This window comes from Bos indicus x Bos taurus, chromosome 8 (assembly GCF_003369695.1).
Source record: "Bos indicus x Bos taurus breed Angus x Brahman F1 hybrid chromosome 8, Bos_hybrid_MaternalHap_v2.0, whole genome shotgun sequence".
NCBI lineage: Eukaryota > Metazoa > Chordata > Mammalia > Artiodactyla > Bovidae > Bos > Bos indicus x Bos taurus.
Window position 1 is genome coordinate 22,754,216 of NC_040083.1, and position 26,322 is coordinate 22,780,537.

Genomic DNA, 26,322 nt, shown 5'->3' on the forward strand with positions numbered 1-26,322 from the left:
AGATGTGCAGATGACTGCAGAAGGTGGTGGTATCAGGCACAAGAAAAACGCACACCCTGCTACTCCTATGCACCATCCCTGCCAAAAGTGATTAGTTTTCCTCTAGTATCCTTTACTAGGGCTTCCCTGGTGGCTCAGCGAGAAAGAATCTGCCTGTGAAATAAGAGATGCAGGTTCGATTCCTGGGTTGGAAAGACCCCTGGAGAAAGAAATGGTAACCCACTCCAGTATTCTTTGCCTAGGAAACCCCATAGACAGAGGAGCCTGGCAAGCTGTAGTCCCCAGGGTCACAAAAGAGTTGGACATGACTTAGTGACTAAACGACAGCAGCAATCTTACTGTTTCACCATCCGACTTCTGTCTTTCAGAAGAGCAGGGTCAAAAGAAAAATCTCCACACTACTCCCGTTTAACTCTTAGGAGTAGCCTTCATCCATCCCTGAGGAATGACTACACCCCAGACCTTATCTCTACTACACTGTCCACAGTTCTCTTCTACTCAAGCTGACTTATAAAAACTGCTTTTATTAATACCAAGAATATAATGCTGAGAAACACTGTTCTCTCACATCATAGATTTATTATGTTTGTCCCATACATTTCTAATCATCTTGAAGGATCTGAGCCACTTTGGTACAACAGAGAAACATCCTGATTCCCAAACCAGATGCAAAGCTTCATATAGTGAGTGGGTTTTCATACACTGCCTTCCTTATCTATCTATTACATTTTCCAGGGAAAAACAGAAACAGGTTTCTCTTTAATCCCTTTGCATTGGGGGACAAAAGGTGATCTTCCTAACATTTCTAAAGAAATGTGGCAAACAACACAACCCTCTCAGCTTTAGAGTGATCGTAAGAAAGCAGCAAGGACTACCTAAGCTCCACTGTGTTCCTAGGACTTCCAGAAAAATAGCTCATGTGAGCTCAAACATTTTGACCCTGAACTGACACCCTCCTCCCTGACTTCCTTAGAATCATGTCATCCAAACTCAAACCCTGGACAGATCCCCTTCCCACTTCTTCCTCCTGAGCCTCCTCACACTTCTTCACAGAGAGGACTCTCACTGCAAAAAAAAAAAAAAGAAAAGAAACCCTGACTTGGTTTAACTATAGAGCTGTTTCTAGGGGTCTGTAGCTGCTGGGCTTCATACCACCACCAGGAAAGGAGAGCGTGCAGAACTAGCAGTCTTCCAGCCCCATCTGTTCCCTGAGTGGTCAGAGAGAAGAAAATTTGGTGCTAATTTTTTCTGGGGAGGGGGGTGGTGTGAGGGTGGAACATGGCCTCTTCTATTTTATGCATATAAGCAACGTTTTATGTGTGTTAGTAACATTTTTAACTATGCAAAAAAAATCTGAAGAATTTGAGAAAAGCTCTATTTCCTTCAACTAATAGGTTAAGAAAAAAGGACTGGAGGTTTAGATGTGTCCTTAACATTCTCATAGCCACAGTATAGATAGATTGTACATTAAACGTTCAGCATTGTGAACACATCTTTACCCAAGTCCCTTGAAAGAATATCATCAAAAGCACTGGTTTTGAAACTTTGAGAAGATAAAAGATTTCATAGTCTCCACTTCAAAGAGCATAAGTTGTAAAACCACAGAGCAAAAGACTGACAGATTTAATCTTCCAAGGATACCAACAATGCTAATTGCCATCCCACAGGCTCCTTGGAAACTTTGCCATTTCTCACCAAATTGAATCCACTTCACTCTTTAAATGTGAGAATGCTTCTGTTGCATTGTACCTCCTGCTTGCTCAGTTGCTTCTATCGTGTTCAACTCTTACTGACCACCAATTCTTGTATGTGCACAAACACAGAATGATCAATGGCTAAATGGAAAGCGAATCTTAAGCAAAATACTGCAGCAATACCCAGTGGAATGCAGGCAATCTCACCTATTTGAGGGAGGAAGATACTATTACTCTGAGAATTTCCATCAGATTGGCTCATCAGTTACTAAGGAAACCAGCAGCATGGGGCCCTTCCTTTAAACAACTCAAGTTACCGCCATCGCCAGGGCTAATATTTACCTTTTAGGAACTAGCAGATGGGGAGCCCTTTTGGCCTAAGTATCAGAACAGCCACTAGGTGAGGTAAGGGCAAGCACATTCCTGTGAGTGGAGTGTAAGTCCGCAGGGACCTGTTTAGTCGGAGATGTAGGAAGAGCAAGAGAAGTCATCTTGAAGGGCCTAACCATACACCTCACCTCCCTACATACCTGCAGAGCCCTTACAATCCTGGTCTGCCCATATTCCGAGACATCCTCTGGGTCAGTTCAGTATGTAGCAGTTCAGTTCAGTTGCTCAGTCGTGTCCGACTCTTTGTGACCCCATGGACTGCAGCACGCCAGGCTTCCCTGTCCATCACTAACTCTCGGAGCTTCCTCAAACTCATGTCCACTGAGTCAGTGATGCCATCCAACCATTTCATCCTCTGTCATCCCCTTTTCCTCCCACCTTCAATCTTTCCCAGCATCAGGGTCTTTTCCAGTGAGTCAGCTCTTCTTATCAGGTGGCCAAAGTATTGGAGTTTCAGCTTTAGCATCAGTCCTTTCAATGACTATTCAGGACTGATTTCCTTCAGGATGGACTGGTTGGATCTCCTTGAAGTCCAAGGGACTCTCAAGAGTCTTCTCCAACACCACAGTTCAAAAGCATCAATTGTTTGGTGCTCAGCTTTCTTTATAGTCCAACTTTCACATCCATACATGACTATTGGAAAAACCATAGCCTTGACTAGATGGATCTTTGTTGACAAAGTAATGTCTCTGCTTTTTAATATGCTGTCTAGGTTGGTCATAACTTTTCTTCCAAGGATCAAGCATCTTTTAACTTGATGGCTGCAGTCACCATCTGCAGTGATTTTTGGAGCTCCCAAAAATAAAAGTTTGTCACTGTTTCCCCATCTATTTGCCATGAAGTGATAGGAGCAGATACCATGATCCAAGTTTTCTGAATGTTGAGTTTTAAGCCAGCTTTTTTCAGTCTCAAGAGTATGTAGCAGCGTCTACAACCAAATATCATAAATGCATTAAATACAAAGGACAGCAGCTGAGAAGTGTCAAGAGTAAGCAAGGCCCTTGGCAATCAGGACAGGAAGAAGGCAAGAGTCTTCATTGGCCCCACATGGCTGCGTTAGCCAGGTTGATTTCCCTCTGCGTCCTGCTGCACACCAGCCAGCAGATTCACTTTGCAGAGAGACCACCACTGTCACCCAGTCCTCCAGCTGATTCCCTGCCCTCAAGCTAAGGAGGAAATCTAGCAGGACAATACAGAGAGGTCCTGACCAGTAAGAAAAAGATAAGCCTTAAGAGCATTCTCAGATAATGCCACCCAGGCCTGTGTTTTCTGTCCTGGCTACAGTACCACACGGTCTGTGCACCCCCAGTCCCCACAGCTGGTGCCACAACTAGCCTGCAGCAGCAGGGCTATAAGGTAAGTGGGAACACCAGAACTTGGCCAGTACACTGGGATTTCCTGGTCACTATCAATGTCTATGGTAAGATAGGATGACGAGAGTACAACCGTTGTGAAAAAAGATCAGACAGTAGTCTGAGGTCCAATCCACAAGCCTGTCCTCAGCTAATATCCCTAAAACCGGTAGCTTTTAATAGTTTAGGGGTGGTGGGTATGATCAATTACCCAACCAAGTAACTCCTAAAGCATTTGATAAAGGAAGAAACCAGGTCATTGCGTTTTGCCTGCATGCACCAGCCATCCCCGTGCAGTCAGATCAACCAGGAGCACAGGATGTCTACTTTATAACTGGAAAGAGACTCTGAGGTTAACAGGATATCATCAATGTAAGGATCTAGAAAGACATGCCTCACAGTAGACAGCGGCCATAGGATCTCTAGTGGAGGGCCACTTTGGAATTAGCAACCCCACCCTTTCTCCCCAAACCCCACCCTAGTCTGTTTCCCATTTTTATTTCCCTACATCTCAGCACTCACCAGAGCTTCTTTGCTGGCTCACCAGTGATTGAGCTGCACCCGGCAGGCCTGCAAGTTTTAGAGTTGCCCAGCCTAGAGGTTGAGGAAAGGGCCCAGAGTAAGTGGCAGAGACATTAGCAGTTTATTGAACTAGAGATCTTACATGTCTGAAGCCAAAGGTCTTCCAAGAACATCCAGCTGGGAACAGCAAACAAGACAGATCTGTCATCTTTGCTACTCTAGTTGGGGGTGCAGGGTTGGGGGGGCAGATACAGACTAGTATTTCACTAGGCAAAACTGACCTGAGGTTGGTTCATTGGTTACTAAAGAAACCAGCAGCTGGGGCCAGTCCCTCACAACCCCTTAGGTTAATGTCCATCACCAGGGCTGATATTTCTCCTTAATGAACTAGCAGTGGAGCCCTTTTGGCCTAAGCACGAGAACAACCATTAGGTAGGGCAGGGGCAAGCATGGTCCTTGAGTGGGGTATACCTGTAGCAGGGACAGGCCTAGCAGGGGATGGAGAAGAGCCATCTTCAGCGACCTGACCATACATTCTACTCTGTACATAACCTGCACAACTCATTATCCTGGTGTCCCTCTTCAGAGACGTCCATGGGGTCAGTCTAGTGTGTAGAGGTGCCCTGCAACTAAATACAACAAATAATACAAAGGAGAGCAGCTAAGAAGTGTCACAGTAAACTAGGCCCAGGACAGGAAGAAGGCAAGGGTCTTCACTGGCCCCACGTGGCTGCATTAGCCAGACTGATTTCCCATCCAGTCCTGCTGCACACCCAGCCAGAACAGTCATTTTGCAGTGAGGCCACCATGGTCACCCAGTCCTCCAGCTGATTCCCCACCCTCAGTCAGGGAGAAAATCCAGAAGGACAATACAGGGAGGTTCTGACCAGTAAGAAAAAGACAACCTTGACACCATCTCAGATAATGTCGCCTCTGCCCATGTTTCCTGCCTTGGCCTGCAGTACCACACAGTCTGTTCACCCCCAGGCCCCACAACAGATGCCACATAAGACTTCCAATTAGCCTGCCAGCAGCAAGGTTGTAAGTCAGGTAGAAATAACCAGTGCTTACCATCCTTATCAGCTCATGAGACAGTCTCTTTTCTTAAACAGGCAACTCACTGTTCTACTCGTGGAGCCTGCTTTGGTTTTCTTTTTTCTTTTTTTTTTTTTGCCCCTTCTCTCTTGGGCACAAATCCTCTGTTGTAATAAAAAGCTTTGCTTGCCTAAGAGTCTTCTGGAAGTGGTATCATTTCTATGATTTTGCTGCCCAAGCATCTAGAAAGGGCTTGGGAACAACAGCAGTCCTGTTTATTGCTCACAGCTGTTCTAGATTCCCCAGAAGTGATTTTTGCCATTGCTTGATGACTGATGGAAGCCTGTGGTTATGGTTTCCACTGCTTCTAAGACACTAGACAGCAGAGAGCTGTGGTTTCATCACACTGCGTCCTTGCTCCATCCTCTTCCAGAGCTGGGCCCAGAAGCTCCATGGTATTCTTAATATGTTGGGTTCACAACAGGTTCCAGTGAAACCCTTGAAGGGAACTGGTCACACCCAATTCACAAGCCTGTCTTCAGTTATCCCCAAAGCCTGTGGCTCTGTTTAGGGGTGGTAGGTTGCTGGTACAATCGATTACTCCCAAAGTATCTGACAGGACACCCTAGCCCTTGCATTTTGCCTGCATTCACCAGCCATCCCAACACAAATTGGCCTCGAGCACAGGGCTGCTACTTTTAAACTAGAAAGAAACTGAGGTTAGCAGGGTATCACCAGTAAAAGGATTGAGAAAGACATGCCTCATGGTGGACAGCAGCCGCAGGGTCCCTCATGCTAGCGGAAGGCCACCTTGAGATTAGTGCCTCTGCCCATTCCCCGCCACTTTCCCTACCCCCGACCCCAGTCTGTTTCCCATTTTTATTTCCCTACATCTCAGCACTCAAAACTTCTTGGGCTTCTTGGCTGGTTCACTTGTGGTTGAGCTGTACTGGCATACCTGCAAGCCTTAGTGTAGCCTAATCTGTAAACTGAGGAAAGAGCCCAAGGTTGGTGGCAGAGACATCAGTGGTTTATTGGACTGAGGATGCTGCACAGCCAAAGGTCCTCAAAGAACACCCAACTGTCAACAGCAAACAGCAGGTAAGAAAGGCCAGGCATCCTTGTTACTTGGTGCCCAGGGGTAGGTGGAGATTAGCATTTCTATGGGAAACAGACTTCATGTTGGCTCATCATTTACCAAGAAAACCAACAGCAGGTTCCACTCCCTCAAACACCTCAGGTTCATGACCATCACGAGGATTGGTATTTCCCTTTCAGGAACTAGAAGGTGGAGCTACTTCTCCCTAAGCATTGGAACAACCACTAGGTGGGGCAGGGGCAAGCAGGTTCCTGTGAGTGGGGTGTAAGTGCAGCAGAAATGCTCTAGCAGGGGACAGAGAAAGAGCAGGAGAACAGCCATCTTGAGGGCATGACCATGCATCCCGAGCCCCTACATAACCTTGCACAACCCTTACAATGGTGCCCCATCCTAGACATCCTTAGGGTCAGTCAGTACGCTGCTGGGTCAGCCCAGCAACCAAATACCACAGATGTAATACAAGGGAAAGCAGCTAAGAAGTGTCATTGTAAGCGAGGCTCTGCGCACCCAGGACAGGAAGAAGGTAAGACTCTTCATTGGCCCCACGTGGCTGCATTAGCCAGGCTGATTTCCCACAGCGTCCTGCTGCACACCAGCCAGCAGACTCCCTTTGCAGAGAGGCCACCCCTGTCGCCGGTGCTCCAGCTGATCCCCTGCCCTCAGGCCAGGGAGGAAATCCAGCAGGACAGTACAGGGAGATCCTGATCAGTAAGCAAAAGACAAGCCTTAAGAGCATTCTCAGATAATGCCACCCAGGCCTGTGTTTTCTGTCCTGGCTGCAGAACCACACAGTCTGTCCACCCCCAGTCCCCACAGCAGGTGCCATGTGATAAGCCTTCCAATGAGCCCTGTAGCAGCATGGTTGTAAGGAAAAGTAGAAACACCAGTGCTTACCAGCCTCATCAGCCATTCCTGAAATCCATGGTCAGTAAAGTGGGATTCCTCGTTGCTCCATGGTGAGTAAATTGGGATTCCTTGTCGCTATCAATGTCCATGGTGAGATAGGAAGACAAGAGATTATCCATTTTGAAAAAAGACAAGACAATGTTTTAGGGTCCTGGGGTCCTGAGTCTGGGTACCTGGGTGGCAGTGGTCTCCCAGAAAAAAAAGAACTTTCTCTCTGCTACACGAAAGTGTATACATAGTTTGCAAGGCAAGAAGGTCCATCCACTGTAACCTTTAACCGTGCCTGTTTTTGTGCTTTCTTTCAGAATTCTCACACACTCCTTTCCCCACACCAAAACTCGCCATTCCTGATAGCCACCATGGGCCTCCTGCTGCTGAACCAAGAAGTGTGATGATTTCTGGACATTATCAGTCACCAGAGACAAACCCTCCCATTTATTAGAAATGCAACTCGCCCCCCTCTACTCAGGGAGCTGGCTTTTTCTTGCCCCTTCTCCTTTGTGCACATGCTCCTTGAATAAAAAACTGCTTCCCCAAGAGTCTTGTGGAAATGATATCATTCCTGTGCTGTTGCAGCCCAAGGATCTGGAAAGTGCCCGGGAACTTTGGGAATCCCATTTATCCCACACAGCTGTTCTGGATTCCCCATCAGTGGTTTTTCACATTGCTCTATGCCTCATTGAAGCCTGTAGTTATGGCTTCCACTGCTTCTAAGACATTGCAGATGGCAGAGAGCTGTTGTTCCATCACACGGAATCATTGCTCTGCCCCCTTCCAATGCCCCAAAGCTCCAAGGTATCCTTAGTATACTACCTTCACCAGAGGCCTGGACAAAACCTTTCTGGGGAACTGGCCATGCCCAATTTATACCCTCTCCTCAGTTAAATATCCCTACAGCTTGTGGCTGTTAACTTTAGCGGTGTTGGGGTTGGGGGTCTGCTTGATTACCCAACCAGGTTAACTCCCAAAGTATCTGATAGGAAACCCAGGTCCTTGCATTTTGCCTGCATTCACCAGCCTTCCCTGTCCAGTCAGATAGACCATGAGCTCAGGGCTGCTGCTTTTTACCTGGAAACAGACCCTGAGGTTAAGAGGATAGCAGCAGTAGAAGGATCTAGAAAGACAAACACAGTGGACAGTGGCCTCAGGGTCCCCCTTGCTAGTGGAGGGCCACCTTGGGATTAGCACCCCTCACCAGCACCCTTCCAGTCTGTTTCCCATTTTTATTTCCCTACATCTCAGCACTCACCAGAGTTTCCTTGGCGTCTTGGCTGGCTCACCAGTGGTTGAGTGGCATCCCCCACGTCTTCAAGCCTTAGGGCTGCCCACTCTGGGGGATCTTACTGGTCTTAGCAGAAGGTCCTCAAAGAACACCCCACTGTGAACAGCAAATGGCAGGCAGGATGGGCCAGTCATCCTTGCTACTCAGTGCCTGGGGAGGACTGAGATGATCCTTTCCAGCGGGAACTGACTTCAGGTTGGCTCATCAGTTACCAAGGAAACCAGGAGCCAAGCCATCCCTCACAACCCCTCAGGTTAATGACCAACACCAGGGCTGATATTACTCTTTAGTAAAGTAGTAGGTGTAGCTGCTTTAGCCCAAACAGTAGAACGCCCCCCCAAACTGGGTGGGGCACTCATGTTCCTGTGAGTGGGGTCTAGGTCTGCAGGGACCGGTCTAGCAGGGCATGTAGAAAGAAGAGAACATCCAGGTTGAATTGCCTAAGCATACAGCGTGTGCACTGTTTACAGAGTAATTTGTTGGAAACATATTCTATGACTTCCAATGGTAGGTTAGGGTTTATCAACCTCGGCACTGCAGACATTGAGGGCAGATCACTGTTTGCTGTGCTGTCTATCCTGTGTGGACTGTAGGGCATTGAACAGCATCCCTCACCTCTATCCATTAGATGCCAGTGTCAGCCCTCATCACCAGTTTTAGTGACTGGAAATGTCTCCAGACATCGCCAACATCCCCTCGGGGACAAAATTCCCCTCCCTGAGAATCAATGGATTATGTCATAATAGCTTGCTCACTGGACCACTCACTTTTGAGCTCAAGTTCCCCATGTAAAAAGTACAACTACACTGAGTACACCATGCTCACAGGAAAACCAGGCCATAGGAGAGGTCATGGAGAGGTGCGTCGCTGCCCAGGGCCAGTTGAGGTCCCAGCTGAGGCTTATTAGCATCAGATCTATAAGTGAAAGCGCCCACCAACTGCCAGGTCACCCCCAGTTACCCAGTGATCTGTGCATCTGAGGCCCTAAAAAATCGTGAAACAGGGACAAGCCATTCCTTCTGTGCCCTGTGGAAATAAATCCCTGACTTACAGAATCTGTGAGCTGAGACAATTATTATTTAGGGTGATTGATCTTGGAGTAAGTTATTTCAAAGCTATAGTGACAGGGACATTGTATTGTGTGCAGAAAATGTTTTAAGCTACTAAATTTTATGATAACTTGCAATGCAGCAATATTTACCATAACATGCTCTATGCTCAGAGTTGACTAATACAGGGAGCACAAACAAATTAGAATAATTCCTTCAGCAATTTCACTTGGAGTACCAGGGCAAATTGCTTCCTTTCCTCTCCCCGCAGTCAGAAGGGGAAATGGGAGAGGCTGTGGCCTCAAAATAAAGCTGCAGGACTCCTATCTTTTTATTTTTATTATTATTGTTTATTTATTTTTGGCTGTGCTGGATCTTCTTTGCCACACTCAGGCTTTCTATAGTTACAGAAGGCAGGGCTACTCTCTAGGCGTGGTGATGGGCTTCTCATTGCAGTGGCTTCTCCTCTTGCAGAGTATGGGCCCTAGAGCTCAGGAGTTATGGACTCAGGAGTTGTGGCTCTAGGGGTTAGTTGCCCTGCAGCATGTGGAATCTTCCTGGATGATGGATCGAACCTGTGTCCCTTGCACTGGCAGGTGGATTCTTAGCCACTAGACCAACAGGGAAGTGCCGATGTCATTCTTTTTTTAAAAGAAAAATATTAATTTATTAGGCTGTGCCAGGTGTTAGCTGCAGCATGTGGGATCTAGTTTCCTGACTAGGGATCAAATCTGGGCCCCCTGCACTGGGAGCCTGGAGTCTTACTAGATCACCAGGGAAGTCCCCTATGTCATACTTAACCATGTATTCAATACAAAGAGAAAGTGGAGTACTTCCATTCTCTATGTATAAGGATATACATGGAGTATAAAATAGATCCACAGTACATCTGTGATATCAAAACTTCACAGTGTGGGCAAATCAGAAAAAATATCTCAAAAGACTGTGGATGGGGGGAAAGGGAGGCAATAATGAAAAAAAAATTAACAGTTGAGAAATGCTGTCAGAACCCATTTGGAGAGTGCAAAATGAAAAGCAAAAACAAAAGTAGAAAGTGAGAAGGAACTTTCAGAAAATGGAAACCATGGGCTCCTATTTAAGACACAGGCCTGAAGGAAGGTCTTCAGAAAACAAAGAGAGCAGGTTCACAGAGTCACCCACCTCCCCAGGCCACAAGCATCTGCAAGGTCCCCGATGGCCCCAGCCTGGTCCTTACTCCTGGCCCTGCTGCTGCTCAGCTGCAACGCCATCTGCTCTCTGGGTTGCCACCTGCCTCACACCCACAGCCTGGCCAACAGGAGGGTCCTGATGCTCCTGCGACAACTGAGGAGGGTCTCCCCTTCCTCCTGCCTGCAGGACAGAAATGACTTTGCATTCCCCCAGGAGGCGCTGGGCGGCAGCCAGTTGCAGAAGGCTCAAGCCATCTCTGTGCTCCACGAGGTGACCCAGCACACCTTCCAGCTCTTCAGCGCAGAGGGCTCAGCCGCCGTGTGGGATGAGAGCCTCCTGGACAAGCTCCGCGCTGCACTGGATCAGCAGCTCACTGACCTGCAAGCCTGTCTGAGGCAGGAGGAGGGGCTTCGAGGGGCTCCCCTGCTCAAGGAGGACTCCAGCCTGGCTGTGAGGAAATACTTCCACAGACTCACTCTCTATCTGCAAGAGAAGAGACACAGCCCTTGTGCCTGGGAGGTTGTCAGAGCAGAAGTCATGAGAGCCTTCTCTTCTTCAACAAACTTGCAGGAGAGATTCAGGAGAAAGGACTGACACACACCTGGGTCAACACGGAAATGATTCTCATGGACCAACAGACCACACGTCCTCCTGCGCTGCCATGTCAAGGACTCTCATTTCTGCTGTCATCCTGCACTGAACTGAATCAATATGTCACATGATTTCAGGAATATTAAAGGATATCATGTTCTACTCTATAGGCACTGGTTCCTCACAGATGCCCTAGCTGATGTATCCATTTATTTATCTACTTGGACATTTATTTATTTACTTATTTATAAAGATTTAAATTATTCTTGTCCATATATATTTGTGTATATATATGTTGTCATTAAGAGAAAATATATATATACTCTGTATGCAGTTTATTATTTTTCTTCACTCATTAAATTCTTCCTATAAAAACTTCATTTGCAGTTTATTTAAAAAAGAAACACCAAACCTGAATGTGCAACTTGATTCAAGAATACATTTTACAATTCCTTGACCCTTTTTTACAACTTGCATGTTAGAAGTAAAAATACACTTCCTTTAGCCAGGGTATTTGTTGCCTTCAGAACATAGAGGTGAACATAACTAGTCCAGTCTTTTTTGTAATTCTGATTTTTTTTTTAAGGAAAATAACCTAGAAACAATAATCAGTTAATTCATAATAATGTGTTAATTATTTTAAAAATAGTATTAATTAGTTGTAAAAAATATCAGTTAGGTTGAATGCAAAAACAAAAAGGAGAAAAATGGAATTCCCTCAGTAGAAGGTGGATCAAGCTATGTGAGGACATAAAAATAAAAGTTAACTACTAGACTAGTGGGCTTCCCCCACCGCTCAGCAGTAAATACTCTGCCTGCAATGCAGGAGCCACAGGAGGCATGGGTTCAATCCCTTGGTCCGGAAGATCCCTGGAGAAGGAAATGGCAACCCACACCAGTATTCTTGCCTGGGGAATTCCATGGATAGAGGAGCCTGGTGGATGACAGTCCATAGGGTCTCAAAGAGTCAGACACAACTGAAGCGAGTTAGCACAGCACAGCACTAGACAAAGAGACATTTCAGTGCAAATGTCCATTGGATTTGGAGATGGCAATTGATGAAGTGTAAAGCATGGAACAGAAGAAGTGATCAAATGGGAGGAGAATACAGAATGAGAAAAGGACTTAAATTGAGTTCCATGACCTTAACCTTAAAAAGGAGGGAATGTCACAAAGGAAGCAGAGAGAGAGTAGCCGTAAGTTAACAGGACAAGAGAGAATGGTGAGAAGACAGATGCAAAGGCTGCAACCACTTAAGAGGCAATGCATTCATGAACATGTAGATGGAAAGTGCCTCCTACTTGGGAAAAGAGATGACATTGACCTTTTAGTGAGAGCTTTCTTGGTAGAATTAATCAGCAGAAACCATAGTGGACAAGACGAAAGGATGAAGAAGAGAAGGTAATGATAATATCTAGAACATGGCTTTCAGATATTTGCTGTCTGAATTGGAGGAGACGATAGGGTGGGACCTAAAGTAGAAGGTGGATTTTTTTCTTTTCTTTTTTTTTTTTTTTTTTTGCTCTGCAGTGTTTTCCCTTTTTGAAATACTTTGCTTATGAAGGGATTTCATGGATTTGATATATAGACAACTCATATCAGTGTTCAAGATTGGATTTATTTTAAATCATGAGATTCAGTCACATACAATGGTAATGTATCATTATTTTGATTAATTGGATGTTGAAAGTCCCTTATGCTGGGAAAGACTGAAGGCAGGAGGAGAAGGGGATGACAGAGGATGAGATGGTTGGATGGCATCACTGACTCAATGGATATGAGTTTGAGTAGGCTCCGGGAGTTGGTGATGGACAGGGAGGCCTGGCGTCCTGTAGACCATGGGGTCACAAAGAGTTGGACATGACTGAGCAACTGAACTGAACTGAACTGAATGTCAAGAAGCTGCTCCATGGTTGAAACCATTCACTACATGGGAAATAGATGGAACTGACCTTACTGAGAGCTGTTGTGGTGGAATCAATCAGCAGGAACCATACTGGAGTAGGTAGAAGATTATAACAAACGAAGTCCCATGGACATTTACTCACCTGGGGATTCACTTCACGTCTGTTACTCTCGTCAAAGTCAGATTTGCATTAGTTTTTTTTTTTGCCTCAGTGTATCCGATACAATGATGGCTTTCCAAGAAAGCTGAATGGAGAAGAAAATCGATGTGTTGAACATTACAGAAAATTATGGTACAGACCCTTTATGTTCCCATTTTTACTTTCGTACTAGGCTACTAACCTCAAGGTGATACAGAAAGTAATTCAGAAGTAGCAAGAAAACCCCTGCCCAGAAAAATAGGAAATGAAAAAGAACGTAAAATCACATAGACTCTGAAATCAGGAGAGCATGAGGCTGATTTTACCTAGCATCACAGACACTACAGCTCCACTGTGAGATGACAATGATGATCCAAGAGGCTCAACAGAAATGTACTCAACCAGCTAATGATGCTTATTAACAACTTCTATTACAGCTCTGATGTAAGGTGAATAGAAGCTTATGATGGGAGCTATGATGGAAAAATCTAAGAATACTCATTGTGAATAATTTTTTGGATTAATTATGAACTCTGTGCTAACAATAGAATGGTGAACAAGAAAAAAAAAAAAAGAATGGTGAACAAGAGATATACCTTTCTCCTTTGGTGGTTACTTGTTAAATGTGTCTAATAAATCTATTTTCAAGAAGACCAATGCAGAAGGATAAGTCAGAGGGACTGGTATAAAAAAAAAAAAAAAACAAGGCAGAAACAGAAACAAGACTAGAAGTAAACGCAGCCAAACTCCTTGCAAGATAAATGTAACTCCTTATCCTACATTTACTTCTTTTCCTTTATCCCGTCCATCATATTCAATGTATGACAGAAACTCACTATACTAAAAGGGGAGAAACACAGTTTGAAGAGACAGAGAAAATATCAGAACTAGACTCAGATACAGTAGATATTTAGAAATTATCAGACCAGCAGTCAATTAACAGTGACTAAAGTGCTAAGGCTCTAATGTATTCACCTACTTATCCCTGCACTTAATCTGTCATATTATGTATGGTATTTAAAATTTTTGTTCATATAATATCATGTTCAACTTTATAATATATTCAAATATAATAAAGGATGCTTACCTTTATCATCTCTCGAATTATTTTCTTTTTTAATTTATGAAGCTCTTCCTCAGGAGACATCTTGGAGCTGTTATTCTTACAAAAAGAAATAGCCTAAATTTGCAAAACAAACTAAAAAATGGATGATAGTTTCTACTCATTATTCACTTCTTTAGTAGGTTATATTTTAAAACCTTATATTTCTATATTACTTCTCTGGTGGCTCAGTGGTAGAGAATCCTCCTGCTAATGCAAGAGATGCAGAAGATGTGAGTTGGATCCCTAGGTTGGGAAGATCTCCTGGAGAATGAAATGGTGACCCACTCCAGCATTCTTGCCTGGAAAGCCCCATGGACAGAGGAGCCTGGTGGGCTACAGTCCATGGGGTCACAGAGTCAGACACGACTCAATGACTATACAACATTTCTATATCAGATATATGATAGCTCTGATAATACAGAGGTGAAAAAAGCAAACGTAGAATCTCTTCTTCTGAAGACTTCTGTTTGGAAAAAAAAGATTTAAAAACTGTAATCATGCTTAATTATTTCATTTAAACGTCCTGTTACAATGATAGCTAGACAAAAGGAGATTCTCTCATGGGAATCTAGCTGAGAACTCTCAAGAAGGAGAGAAAGCAGATGTAGTCTATAAGTGCCCAAGAAACACCTAAAGACAGATTTCCCATTGGTAGAAGCTTATGTGGATATTGTGCCTTAGGAGACGAGTGTAGAAGGAGAAGATGACCTAACGCTTACAAGGACCTTTCATTTTGAAGGCTGAGAAAGTTAAGGAGAGTCTACAAAGGGCCCAGAGTTGGGACAACCAGGGCACTTGGGAGCCACCCAGGAGAAATGATCTTCCCAAAGCATCAAAGAAGAAAGCAAAGGATTGAGAATCACACAGGCTGAAAGTTAAAGAATGATTTCTATGTTATATGAGATCCTGCATCGAGTCTAGACTCTGTCAGGACATACAGGTAATCACAGGAAATCATTGAACTTCCCTGAGCGTCAGCCTCCTCAAATATAGAGTAAGTGAAAATGTTTCTAGAGTTGTTTTGAGTACCAGATAAACCAGAACATTCAAGAACACTTAGCAGAGTATCACTCACTGAGTGAGGGCTAAACAGGTAGTGCCTATTTTATTGTTTTTTTACATATAAATATAAATGGCGATAATGAACTCTCCTACCATCTCTCTGTAACTGCAAACAAATCTAAGAAAAGAATTGGGGGAAAGTGTTCCATCAATTATTATGTAATTATATACATAATAATATACACATACATCATATGAAAACATATTATACAGTATACTCAGTTCAGTTCAGTCTCTCAGTTGTGTCCAACTCTTTGCGGCCCCATGGATTGCAGCACGCCAGGCTTCCCTGTCCATCACCAACTCCCGGAGGTTGCTCACACTCATGTCCATCGAGTCGGTGATGCCATCTAACCATCTCATCCTCTGTCATTCCCTTCTCCTCCTGCTTTCAATCTTTCCCAGCAGCAGGGTCTTTTCCAATAAGTCAGTTCTTCACATCAGGTGGCCAACGTTTTGGAGTTTCAGCTTCAGCATGTCCTTCCAATGAATATTCAGGACTGATCTCCTTTAGGATGGACTGGTTGGATCTCCTTGCAGTCCAAGGGACTCTCAAGAGTCTTCTCCAACACCAGTTCAAAAGCATCAGTTCTTCAGTGCTCAGCTTTTATAGTCCAACTCTCACATCCATACATGACTATTGGGAAAAGCATAGCTTTGACTAGACAGACCTTTGTTGGCAAAGTAATGTCTCTGCTTTTTAATATGCTGTCTAGGTTGGTCATAGCTTTTCTTCCAAGGAGCAAGTGTCTTTTAATTTCATGGCTGCACTCAACATCTGCAGTGATTTTGGAGCCCCCAGAAATAAAGTCTCTCACTGTTTCCATTGTTTCCCCATCTATTTGCCAGGAAGCAATGGGACCATATGTCATAATCTTAGTTTTCTGAATGCTGAGTTTTAAGCCAACTTTTTCACTCTCCTTTTTCACTTTCATCAAGAGGATCTTTAGTTCTTCTTAGCTTTCTGCCATAAGGCTAGTGTCATCTGCGTATCTGAGGTTATTGATTAAAGTATACTACGTACATAATATACCATACACCTGCTGATTCTGATACATGGTATAATTCTGCCTTCCTCTCTGCACTATCCTTGATCTCATTGTTTCAATCAAATATCACAATCATTCACTCCTCTCAGTGTAGAAATCCCCAGCATGCTCTCCTCATTCACTCTGCATGAAGGCGTCCTTTCCATTCATATAGCTGTGTCCTTCTCCGTTACGGTTTCTAGTTGTCAATTTCCCCTTATGGTTGCAAACCACCAACTAAAAGCAGAAGCTGAGTAAAAGTTCTAGGTTTGTCAGACACTCTCCTATGACTTCACCCACTCAGCCGGCCAATCGCTGCAGGTCCAGACTGTCCAGCCTCTCAGAGAAACACAGAAAATAGAAGGAACCCTGCCCCACAGTGAACAATGGTGGAGACACCAGGGGCTCCTCTGAGGCTCTACCTGGGCTCTTCCTGTGCTGACTGCACTAGGAGGAGCTCACCTGGTTCAGGAATCTCATTTGCTCAAAAAGCCCAAAGCGCAGGAAACATGGAGCCAAAACTTGGAAGCTTGGAACTTGGAAGCTTGAGAACTTGGAAGGAGAACAGAGATGTTTAAAGTGTTCGTGGAGCAGCAGCAGGTCCTCAGGACATGGAACCACATAGATGAGCTGCACTGAGGCAAGCGTTTCTCCAGAACATTCCTTTTCAGAGACTGAGAAGACTGAAGTGGATGCTGAGAGCCCAGAGACAGAGCACAAGGGCCTGGCCACCAGCTGTGTCACCCAGCACGGGTGACATTCATACCACAGCAGCCTGCAGAGTCCTGGAAGGGGCGACAGTCACTCCCGTCACAGCTTCAGACTTGTTTCTTCCTTAGGAATGAGCTTACAGTGAATGATGTCAGATTCATCATCTCCGAGGAAGAAGATTTAGCTTCAGGACCAGGGACCAGGCTTGATCACTCAAGAACTTTTGTATAGCAAAGTTTTACTACAGTATGAAAAAGAGACAGGGAAAGCTTCTGACATAGATATCAAAAGGGGTACGGAGAGTGCCCCCCTTGCTAGTGTTAGCAAGGGAGTTACATACTTTTTAAATTGGTTATTACAGTAAATCAAAAGAATGTCCCAAGGTTGTAAAGATCCTACTAGACCCACTCCCACAATATACATTTTAAGATAACAGGATTAGTCAGAAGGTTTTCAGGAAGGAGAAACATGTCCTCAAGTAGGATCCATTATTGTTATATAATCCTTACTAAGGAACATAGAAAAAAGTTTGTCCTTTCCTCCTTGAGAATTCCAGACCCCTACCTCCTCCTTGAGAGCCCCAGACACCTTTCTCCTCCTTGGGGACCCTAGACTTCTTATCAACCTGCCTAGGAATTGACTCTCTCAGGACCCGGCAAGTTATCACAGAGCAGGACTAGGTGTTCCTGGGGATAATGCAATCCAAGGAAGTTCTTAAAATTCCATCATGATGTCTTTGCCTCTTTGAAAGACAAAAAACAATAAAAACAAGTTTGATAGAAGAGACAAGGGCTGGGCTTTTAATACATTTAGTGCAGATGGTGATTGTAACCATGAAATTAAAAAAATGTTTGCTTCTTGGAAGAAAAGCTATGACCAACTTAGACAGCATATTAAAAAGCAGAGACATTACTTTGCCAACAAAGGTCCATATGGTCAAAGCTGTGGTTTTTCCAGTAGTCATGTATGGATGTGAGAGTTGGACTATAAAGAAAGCTGAACACCAAAGAATTGAGGCTTTTGAACTGTGGTGTTGGAGAAGACTCTTGAGAGTCCCTTGGAGATCCAACCAGTCCATTCTAAAGGAGATCAGTTCTGGGTGTTCATTGGAAGGAGTGATGCTGAAGCAGAAACTCCAATACTTTGGCCACCTAATGCAAACAGTTTACTCATTGGAAAAGACCCTGATGCTGGGAGGGACTGGGGGCAGGAGGAGAAGGGGATGACAGAGTATGAGATGGCTGGATGGACATGAGTTTGAGTAGGCTCTGGGAGGTGGTGATGGACAGGGAAGCCTGGCATGCTACAGTCTGTGGGTCACGAAGAGTCAGACACGACTGAGTCACTTTCACTTTCAGACCTGAAGAGGTCCTCTGGGAAATCAGTGAGGTCATTCTCAACTGAAAACAAAACAAAACAAAGCAATGTGAGAGCTGAGAGTTCAGTTTTGGGGAGGACTTGCTGCAGGTTATACCTAGGAGGACAGCATCTCATCAGCTCCCAGGAACTGCTCCAAGGTCAGGGGAGGTCCGTATATGTAATTGCAGTGAAGAGGTTACATGAAGACACCTCACATCTTGGTAGAAGATGGCTGAGAGTCAGGATAACAAATGTCTCTATGAATGAGTTTAGTGCTTTTCTATGTATATGTTGCAAAAAGTTAGCTTCATAAAACTTTCTCCAGAAATGATCTAAAGTATCTTAAGGCCTGTTTTGCTAATTTTTCCAGAGCACAGAGTGTCTCATTCCTGATTTCCAACCTGAACCTCTATCAGGGAGAATTGGAGATCAGGGACTAAGTGGCTAGTGACTTCATTCATGTAGAACAAGATGGTGAATGACATTTTAGTCGTCATCCTGAAGGAGAAATGTCGGAGCTCATGTGGCAAGAAATTGTTAGGTACTTTTTCTCTGTCCATAAACTCATGAGAAAAGTTAAGGGCATAAAATACATAGATTATAGGGTTCACCTCTCGTACAGTTAATAATTTACTATATTTCGCTGAAGAAATCACTCATAAAATCTCAGACTTTGTGCCTCAAGGGTTGTGGGTTCTTGGTTTCCTACCAGGAGTTGAACTCAGACCTCAGAAGTGAAAGTGCTGGATCCTGACCACTAGACCACTAGATTAGAAAACTAATGCTTTTTTTTCCTTTCAACTGGCAGAAAAATCTATAGTCTTCTAGGTATTTATTAGTCTATTTTTGATTAAAACTTAATGTCAATTCTGTAGACTCAGATCCCATTCCGAATTGCCTTAACAAAACCATAGAATGTAACCCTTTGGCATCTGAAATGGATTACAGGTCCTTCGTCATCTCACTCTCCTCTGTCTATGTATTTCATTGGTTCCTAAATATCATGTTCATCTACACTCTTCACTTTTTTAAACAGGCTTGTTCAGACAAATCATTGTAAAGCTCCTAAAATATGCCTGTGTACCTTTGGTACACTGGGAATAGTCCAGTGGTTCAGATTTATATTTCTTTCCAGCTGGATAAGTGGGTATGGTCCCAGCAGGATTAATGACAGGATTGATTTAATATTTTAAAGACCTTAGAAAGTGCCTAGTCTGCTAGTAGCAAGCAATAAAATTCAGTTACTTTTTAACATCATGATTACTACTACCTGGGGATTAACATAAGTATCTTTGGAATCATTTGATTCCCTTCTTTTTAATTCTAGTTTTTGCAAAGCATCTTCTCATTGTCTAAGTGGATTTATCATCTGAGACAGATGCTCAGCAAGGCTGGTGTCCTTGATCCTGCCAGAGAGGGTTAATGTTGCAGCAACTGGGGTTCTAGTTGCCCATCTCTTGTGAGCTGGTGGGTGTGACTTCTTCCTTCTCTCCTGAAACTGATCCTACATTGATTAAAAGAAAGAAAAATGATGCAGCTGATCTTGAAAAGCAAAGAGCAGTCAACTGACCAAGGACTTGACCTTCGTTGAACTTCTGTCAGAAGCAGCCATGTCCCAGCCTTTCTGTTCATCATACTGACCTCATCCTTCCCCTCTGCCACAGCCTCGTCCCCAGATTTGCTGCACTGAAGTTTGCTAACTCAGAATATGTCATTGTGTCAGAATACTTCCCTTCTATAATATTCATGACATTGAGACTTACACTTGTTTTCTTTTTGCCCACAAAAAACATCTCAAATTTTACTTTGTAGGAAAAGCTGCAAAGGGAAACAAGAAATCTAAAGTCTTGAAGGTGATAGAGATACAGCCCCTCTGCCTGTCTTTACTTCCCTTTATTGTTCGTATCTCATCATGAATTAGAAGGATTACAGCAGGAGCAGCAGGACAAATCTAGTCCAGTAAGTCAGTAAATGAAAATGCATATATAAAGTTTAAACGAAAAATTGTACTCAAGTAAAAGAAAGAAGGCTGTTTCTCCTAATCTAGTAGCCTGATCCTCAGACCCTGCATTCTCAGAGACGAGACAGAGGGACAGAAATGCCCAGTGAAACTTAGAAACCCATATCAATTCAGACATAAGACACAGATCTTTCTCATTTGATTGATAAATTTCCATTTAGATGGGTACATTTAAAGCTTTTGGAGATAGATAAAATAAACAGTTTAGATTGATGACATTTTCTTTGACCATATTCAGAATACATAAATGAAAATCAAAAAAGGAAGTAAAAGTGTATAGAAATGATTAGAAAATGAAAATTACCATGTTCCCTATTTAATGGCCTTGCTTAGAAACAATGCCATCAGAGAACCTACCTCAAGGTTCCACCAGACGCCTTCCCAGCCAGCCCAGCAGCAGCCTCATCTTCCCCATGGCCTTTGTGCTCTCTCTACTGATGGCCCTGGTGCTGGTCAGCTATGGCCCGGGAAGATCCCTGGGCTGTGACCTGTCTCAGAACCACGTGCTGGTTGGCAGGCAGAACCTCAGGCTCCTGGGCCAAATGAGGAGACTCTCCCCTCGCTTCTGTCTGCAGGACAGAAAAGACTTCGCTTTCCCCCAGGAGATGGTGGAGGGCGGCCAGCTCCACGAGGCCCAGGCCATCTCTGTGCTCCATGAGATGCTCCAGCAGACCTTCAACCTCTTCCACACAGAGCGCTCCTCTGCTGCCTGGGACACCACTCTCCTGGAGCAGCTCCGCACTGGACTCCATCAGCAGCTGGACAACCTGGATGCCTGCCTGGGCCTGTTGACGGGAAAGGAAGACTCTGCCCTGGGAAGGACGGGCCCCACACTGGCCGTGAAGAGGTACTTCCAGGGCATCCATGTCTACCTGAAAGAGAAGGAATACAGCGACTGTGCCTGGGAAATCATCATAATGGAAATCATGAGATCCTTCTCTTCATCGACCAGCTTGCAAGAAAGGTTAAGAATGATGGATGGAGACCTGAACTCACCTTGACATGACCCTCACTGACTAAGATGCCACATCATCCTTGTATACTCACCTGGGGTCATTTCAGAAGACTCTGAATTCTGCTTTAGCCAGCAAATTTGTTGAATTACTTCAGCCAATACTTTGTCAGTAGTAAATGAATATATGTAAATTATTTTTGTGGCTGCTGGTGCATCAGTCCTGAAGTGTAGACAGCTCTGATGTTATTGTTTGTTTGCTTATTTATTTTGTTATATTTATTCTTTTATTTCCTCATATTTATTTTTCCATATAAAATATATTTGTTTACATTATATTAAAATTTAGCAAATACATTCATGTTTATTTCATTAAATTTGTAATTCATTGTGTTTATTAAATATTATCAAGGTAAACTTCTGGAGTTTTTTGTTATTTTTTGTTTAGTTGCTAAGTAAAGTGTGACTCTTTTGTGACCCCATAGACTATAGCCCACCAGGCTCCTTTGTCCACAGGATTCTCCAGGCAAGATTACACTGCTGCTGCTAAGTCATTTCAGTAGTGTCCAACTCTGTGCGACCCCATAGACGGCAGCCCACCAGGCTCCCCCGTCCCCAGGACTCCCCAGGCAAGAACACTGGAGTGGGTCGCCAGTATGTTGCAATTTCCTTTCCCAGGGGATCTTCCCCAACCAAGGATGGAAGCTGCATTTCAGGCAGATTCTTTACTGTCTGAGCCACTAGGGAAGACCCTTGGTTGAAAAAATGAGAGAAAAAGGGATTTTGTAAACTGAAATTAATTATTTATGGTAGTTACTGGGTCATAGGTTAGTCAAATATGGCATTTGTGCAATGAAGTGAGATAAACTAGGAAGCAGTTTTCAAAACAGTACTGATGATTTTGCTTCCACTGAAGCCAAGAACTTAAACTAAAGTTTTGTTTGGTCATAAAATATCTTAACTTGATATTTAAGACTTATACATTTTCAGTTATTTATAATTACTTATAAATTATAAGAATCCACCTGCAATGTAGGAGATCCCGGTTAGATTACTGAGACAGGAAGATCCCTTGGAGAAGGGACAGGCTACCCACTCCAGTATTCTTGGGCTTCCCTAATGGCTCATTTGGCAAAGAATCTGCCTGCAATATGAGAGACGTGGGTTCGATCCCTGAGTTGGGAAGAGAAGGGAATGCCTATCCACTCTAGAATTCTGGCCTGGAGAATTCCATGAACTGTATGATCCATGAAGTCTCAAAGAGTCAGACATAACTTAATGACCTTCAGTATAAATTCTGAAATATTTTTTAACCAATTAACATTGCAAGAGAAATTAACCATTTATATTAATATTAAATGAAATACTTTTCCCTTTAAGTCTCAGTCTTGTCCCCAAGTCTTCCCACTGGAGGGTCTGAATATCTAATAGATTTCTGTCCAGATTTCAGGTGCCTTTTTCTTTTCCCTGAATCCCTGAAAGAATTAGTCTTTCTCCCCAGAAACAACCCTGAATTTGAAAATACTTCACAACTTGCTCTGATTTCCAGCCATCAATCGCAGCATAAATGGCCCGGTGTAAATAGATCTGGCCGAAATCTCCTCCTAGGAAGGGGAGGGAGGACATGGGGGCAGGTGCAGAAATCTAAGGATCTGAGCAAAGTAGCATTAAAGCTCCCCTGGGCAGTGGGACCCAAAAGGAAGTTTCCTCACTGCTCCCCGGGCCCCTCAGGCTCCCTGGGCTGTGGCGGCGGCGCCTCGTCGGGGTCAAGGCTCTTGCCAACGGGGACTCCTCGGTTCTCCCCTGGATCCTGCGCGACAGTTCGTGGCGCTGGACGTGGAGGCGCGTCCTGTCCATTACTGAGAGTTCAGGTGCACATCCCGGCCGCTGGGACGCCCCGAAGGGAGCTTGGAGGACTTAGCTTAGTGCAGGACCTGAGCTGTTTCACTGAGACCCAGATGAAGAGCTGAATTTCTGAAACTCTGGTCTCCCTGCTGATGGCAACGGGGATGCTCTGCTCCATCCCTAACATTTCACCTGTTAGCATATCTCGTCTTCTATTCTTCCAGTCATTTCCCATATTCATGTAATTTGGTAGCATTAAGTATTTTTAACCTAAATCCACAAGAGCCTTGTCAGCTTGGTGTTTTCTACAGTTGTTCTCATTGTTTAGTCGCTAAGTCTTATTTGACTCTTTGTGACCCCATGGACTGTAGCCTGCCAGGTTTCTCTGTTTGGGATTCCCCAGACAATACTGGAGTATGTTGCCATTTCCTCCTCCAGAGGACTTTCCCAATCCAGGATCTAACACCCCTCTCCTGCATGGACACGTGGATTCTTTAATCCACTGAAAGATTCTTTCCCACCAGGGAAGCCTGTTTCCTACAGAGATTCACTGAAATGTTTGTAATCCAATCTCTTGCAATGGCTATAATTCTCAAGGGCTTTATCTATCATGCATCTCAAGTTTATGGTGATGGTTAATTGAGCAATGTATATAAATCATCTTGGACAGTTAAATATGATTATTTTATAATTATTAGAATCATTAATTTTGTCAATCACATTTAGATTCTCAGAAAGAATTACCAATTGATAATTTCATTTTGCTTATTACATAAAATAATCAGGATACTTTATCAATTGCTCAATTCATCTAGAATTTTGGAGGTAGATGATAAACTAATGAAAATATAAAGTACTGTAACAGCAAGGTATGGAAAACAAAGGCACAACGTGTGTTAGTGAAATAGGAAAATAAGCGATGGTTCAATACGTACAATTTGCACAGTGTTTATGGTATGGATAGGGAGGTGGAGTTTGGAATTTGACATAATAGGTTTTGAAACCTGGACTTCCATTTTCTTAGATTGTTTTTTCAAATAAAGTCTTAGCAGGTGGCTCCTGGAAATGAGAATATTTACAACTCAGGTTCAACTGTGTTGGAAGGATTAAGTGTCCCTTTTAAGGGCTAAGGAATTTGTAGTTGCTGTTAACGTCACTTGTTTAAGATTGAAAGTCTGTGGAATTTGTTTGGCAAGTTCTTGGTAATCATGTTCCCAGTAGCATTGTAACATTTAATTAGTAATCAATTCAGGATGAATGAGCCATAATAAGGGATGACAGCATCAAGGAATGTGTTCAGTTCAGTTCACTTCAGTCGCTAAGTCATGTCCGACTCTTTAAGACCCCATAAATAGCACACCAGGCCTCCCTGTCCATCAGCAACTCCAGGAGTTCACCCAAACTTATGTGCATTGTGTCGGTGCTGCCATCCAGCCATCTCATCCTCTGTCCTCCCCTTCTCCTCCTGCCCCCAATCCCTCCCAGCATCAGAGTCAACCCTTTGATTGAGGTGGCCAAAGTACGGGAGTTTCAGCTTTAGCATCATTCCTTCCAAAGAACACTCAGGGCTGATCTCCTTTAGAATGAACTGGTCGGATCTCCTCGCAGTCCAAGGGACTCTCAAGAGTCTTCTCCAACACTACAGTTCAAAAGCATCAATTCTTCGGTGCTCAGCCTTCCACAGTCCAACTCTCACATCCATACATAACCTCTGGAAAAACCATAGCCTTGACTAGACAGACCTTTGTTAGCAAAGTAATGTCTCTGCTTTTAATATGCTATCTAGGTTGGTCATAACTTTCCTTCCAAGGAGTAAGCGTCTTTTAATCTCATGGCTGCAATCACCATTTGCAGTGATTTTAGAGCCCAGAAAAATAAAGTCTGACACTGTTTCCACTGTTTCCCCATCTATTTCCCATGAAGTGGTGGGACCAGATGCCATGATCTTCTTTTTCTGAATGTTGAGCTTTAAGCCACCTTTTTCACTCTCCTCTTTCACTTTCATCAAGAGGCTTTTTAGTTCCTCTTCACTTTCTGCCATAAGGGTGGTGTCATCTGCATATCTGAGGTTATTGATATTTCTCCCGGCAATCTTGAATCCAGCTTGTGCTTCTTCCAGCCCAGCGTTTCTCATGATGTACTCTGCATAGAAGTTAAATAAACAGGGGGACAGTATACAGGCTTGATGTACTCCTTTTCCTATTTGGAACCAGTCTGTTGTTCCATGTCCAGTTGTAACTGTTGCTTCCTGACCTGCATATAGGTTTCTCAAGAGGCAGGTCAGGTGGTCTGATATCCCCATCTCTGTCAGAATTTTCCACAGTTTATTGTGATCCACACAGACAAAGGCTTTGGCATAGTCAATAAAGCAGAAATAGATGTTTTTCTGGAACTCTCTTGCTTTTTCGATGATCTAGCAGATGTTAGCAATTTGATCTCTGGTTCCTCTGCCTTTTCTAAAACCAGCTTGAACATCTGTAAGTTCACAGTTCACATATTGCTGAAGTCTGGCTTGGAGAATTTTGAGCATTACTTTACTAGAGTGTGAGATGTGTGCAATTGTGTGGTAGTTTGAGCATTCTTTGGCATTGCCTTTTTTTGGGATTGGAATGAAAACTGACCTTTTCCAGTTCTGTGGCCACTGCTGAGTTTTCCAAATTTGCTGACATATTGAGTGCAGCACTTTCACAGCATCATCTTTCAGGATTTGGAATAGCTCAACTGGAATTCCATCACCTCCACTAGCTTTGTTCATAGTGATGCTTTCTAAGGCCCACTTGACTTCACATTCCAGGATGTCTGGCTCTAGGTGAGTGATCACCCCATCATGATTATCTTGGTCATGAAGCTCTTTTTTGTACAATTCTCTGGGTATTCTTGCCACCTCTTATTAATATCTTCTGCTTCTGTTAGGCCCATACCATTTCTGTCCTTTATCGAGCCCATCTTTGCATGAAATGTTTCCTTGGTATCTCTAATTTTCTTGAAGAGATCTCTAGTCTTTCCCCTTCTGTTGTTTTCCTCTATTTCTTTGCATTGATCGCTGAGGAAGGTTTTTTATCTCTTCTTGCTGTTATTTGGAACTCTGCATTCAGGTGCTTGCTG

At 43.8% G+C, this 26,322-nt stretch overlaps 2 protein-coding genes and 2 long non-coding RNA genes across 5 annotated transcripts; 2 read left to right on the forward strand and 2 right to left on the reverse strand.

Moving 5' to 3' along the window:
• Positions 1–2,912: 2,912 nt before the first annotated feature.
• LOC113896983 lies at positions 2,913–9,898 on the reverse strand. 2 transcript variants are annotated; one of them, XR_003512207.1, is made up of 3 exons: positions 8,248–9,898; positions 6,987–7,073; positions 2,913–4,030 (listed from the first exon to the last, which is right to left on the reverse strand). It is a non-coding gene; the product is annotated as an uncharacterized LOC113896983 (long non-coding RNA). The 2 variants fall into 2 exon arrangements; XR_003512206.1 differs by lacking the exon at positions 8,248–9,898 and having other exon boundaries at positions 2,913–3,012; positions 3,959–4,030; positions 6,987–8,234.
• Positions 9,899–10,351: 453 nt separating this feature from the next.
• On the forward strand, positions 10,352–11,353 carry LOC113897795 (interferon alpha-G). The gene has a single exon (XM_027550773.1). The coding sequence runs from the start codon at positions 10,524–10,526 to the stop codon at positions 11,091–11,093; it is 570 nt and encodes a 189-aa protein (XP_027406574.1). The 5' UTR covers positions 10,352–10,523; the 3' UTR covers positions 11,094–11,353.
• Positions 11,354–12,688: 1,335 nt separating this feature from the next.
• Positions 12,689–14,471, reverse strand: LOC113897796. Its single transcript, XR_003512434.1, has 2 exons — positions 14,223–14,471; positions 12,689–13,241 (listed from the first exon to the last, which is right to left on the reverse strand). It is a non-coding gene; the product is annotated as an uncharacterized LOC113897796 (long non-coding RNA).
• A 5,685-nt stretch (positions 14,472–20,156) lies between these two features.
• Positions 20,157–21,655, forward strand: LOC113896984 (interferon omega-1-like). Its single transcript, XM_027549137.1, has one exon. It carries the CDS (start codon positions 20,759–20,761, stop codon positions 21,419–21,421), a length of 663 nt encoding a protein of 220 aa, XP_027404938.1. The 5' UTR covers positions 20,157–20,758; the 3' UTR covers positions 21,422–21,655.
• The last annotated feature ends 4,667 nt before the right edge of the window (positions 21,656–26,322 follow it).

Bases quoted from the DNA above. Each gene is read 5' to 3' on its own strand.
- LOC113896984 (XM_027549137.1), top strand. From the start codon at position 20,759: ATGCCATCAGAGAACCTACCTCAAGGTTCCACCAGACGCCTTCCCAGC.
- LOC113897795 (XM_027550773.1), top strand. From the start codon at position 10,524: ATGGCCCCAGCCTGGTCCTTACTCCTGGCCCTGCTGCTGCTCAGCTGC.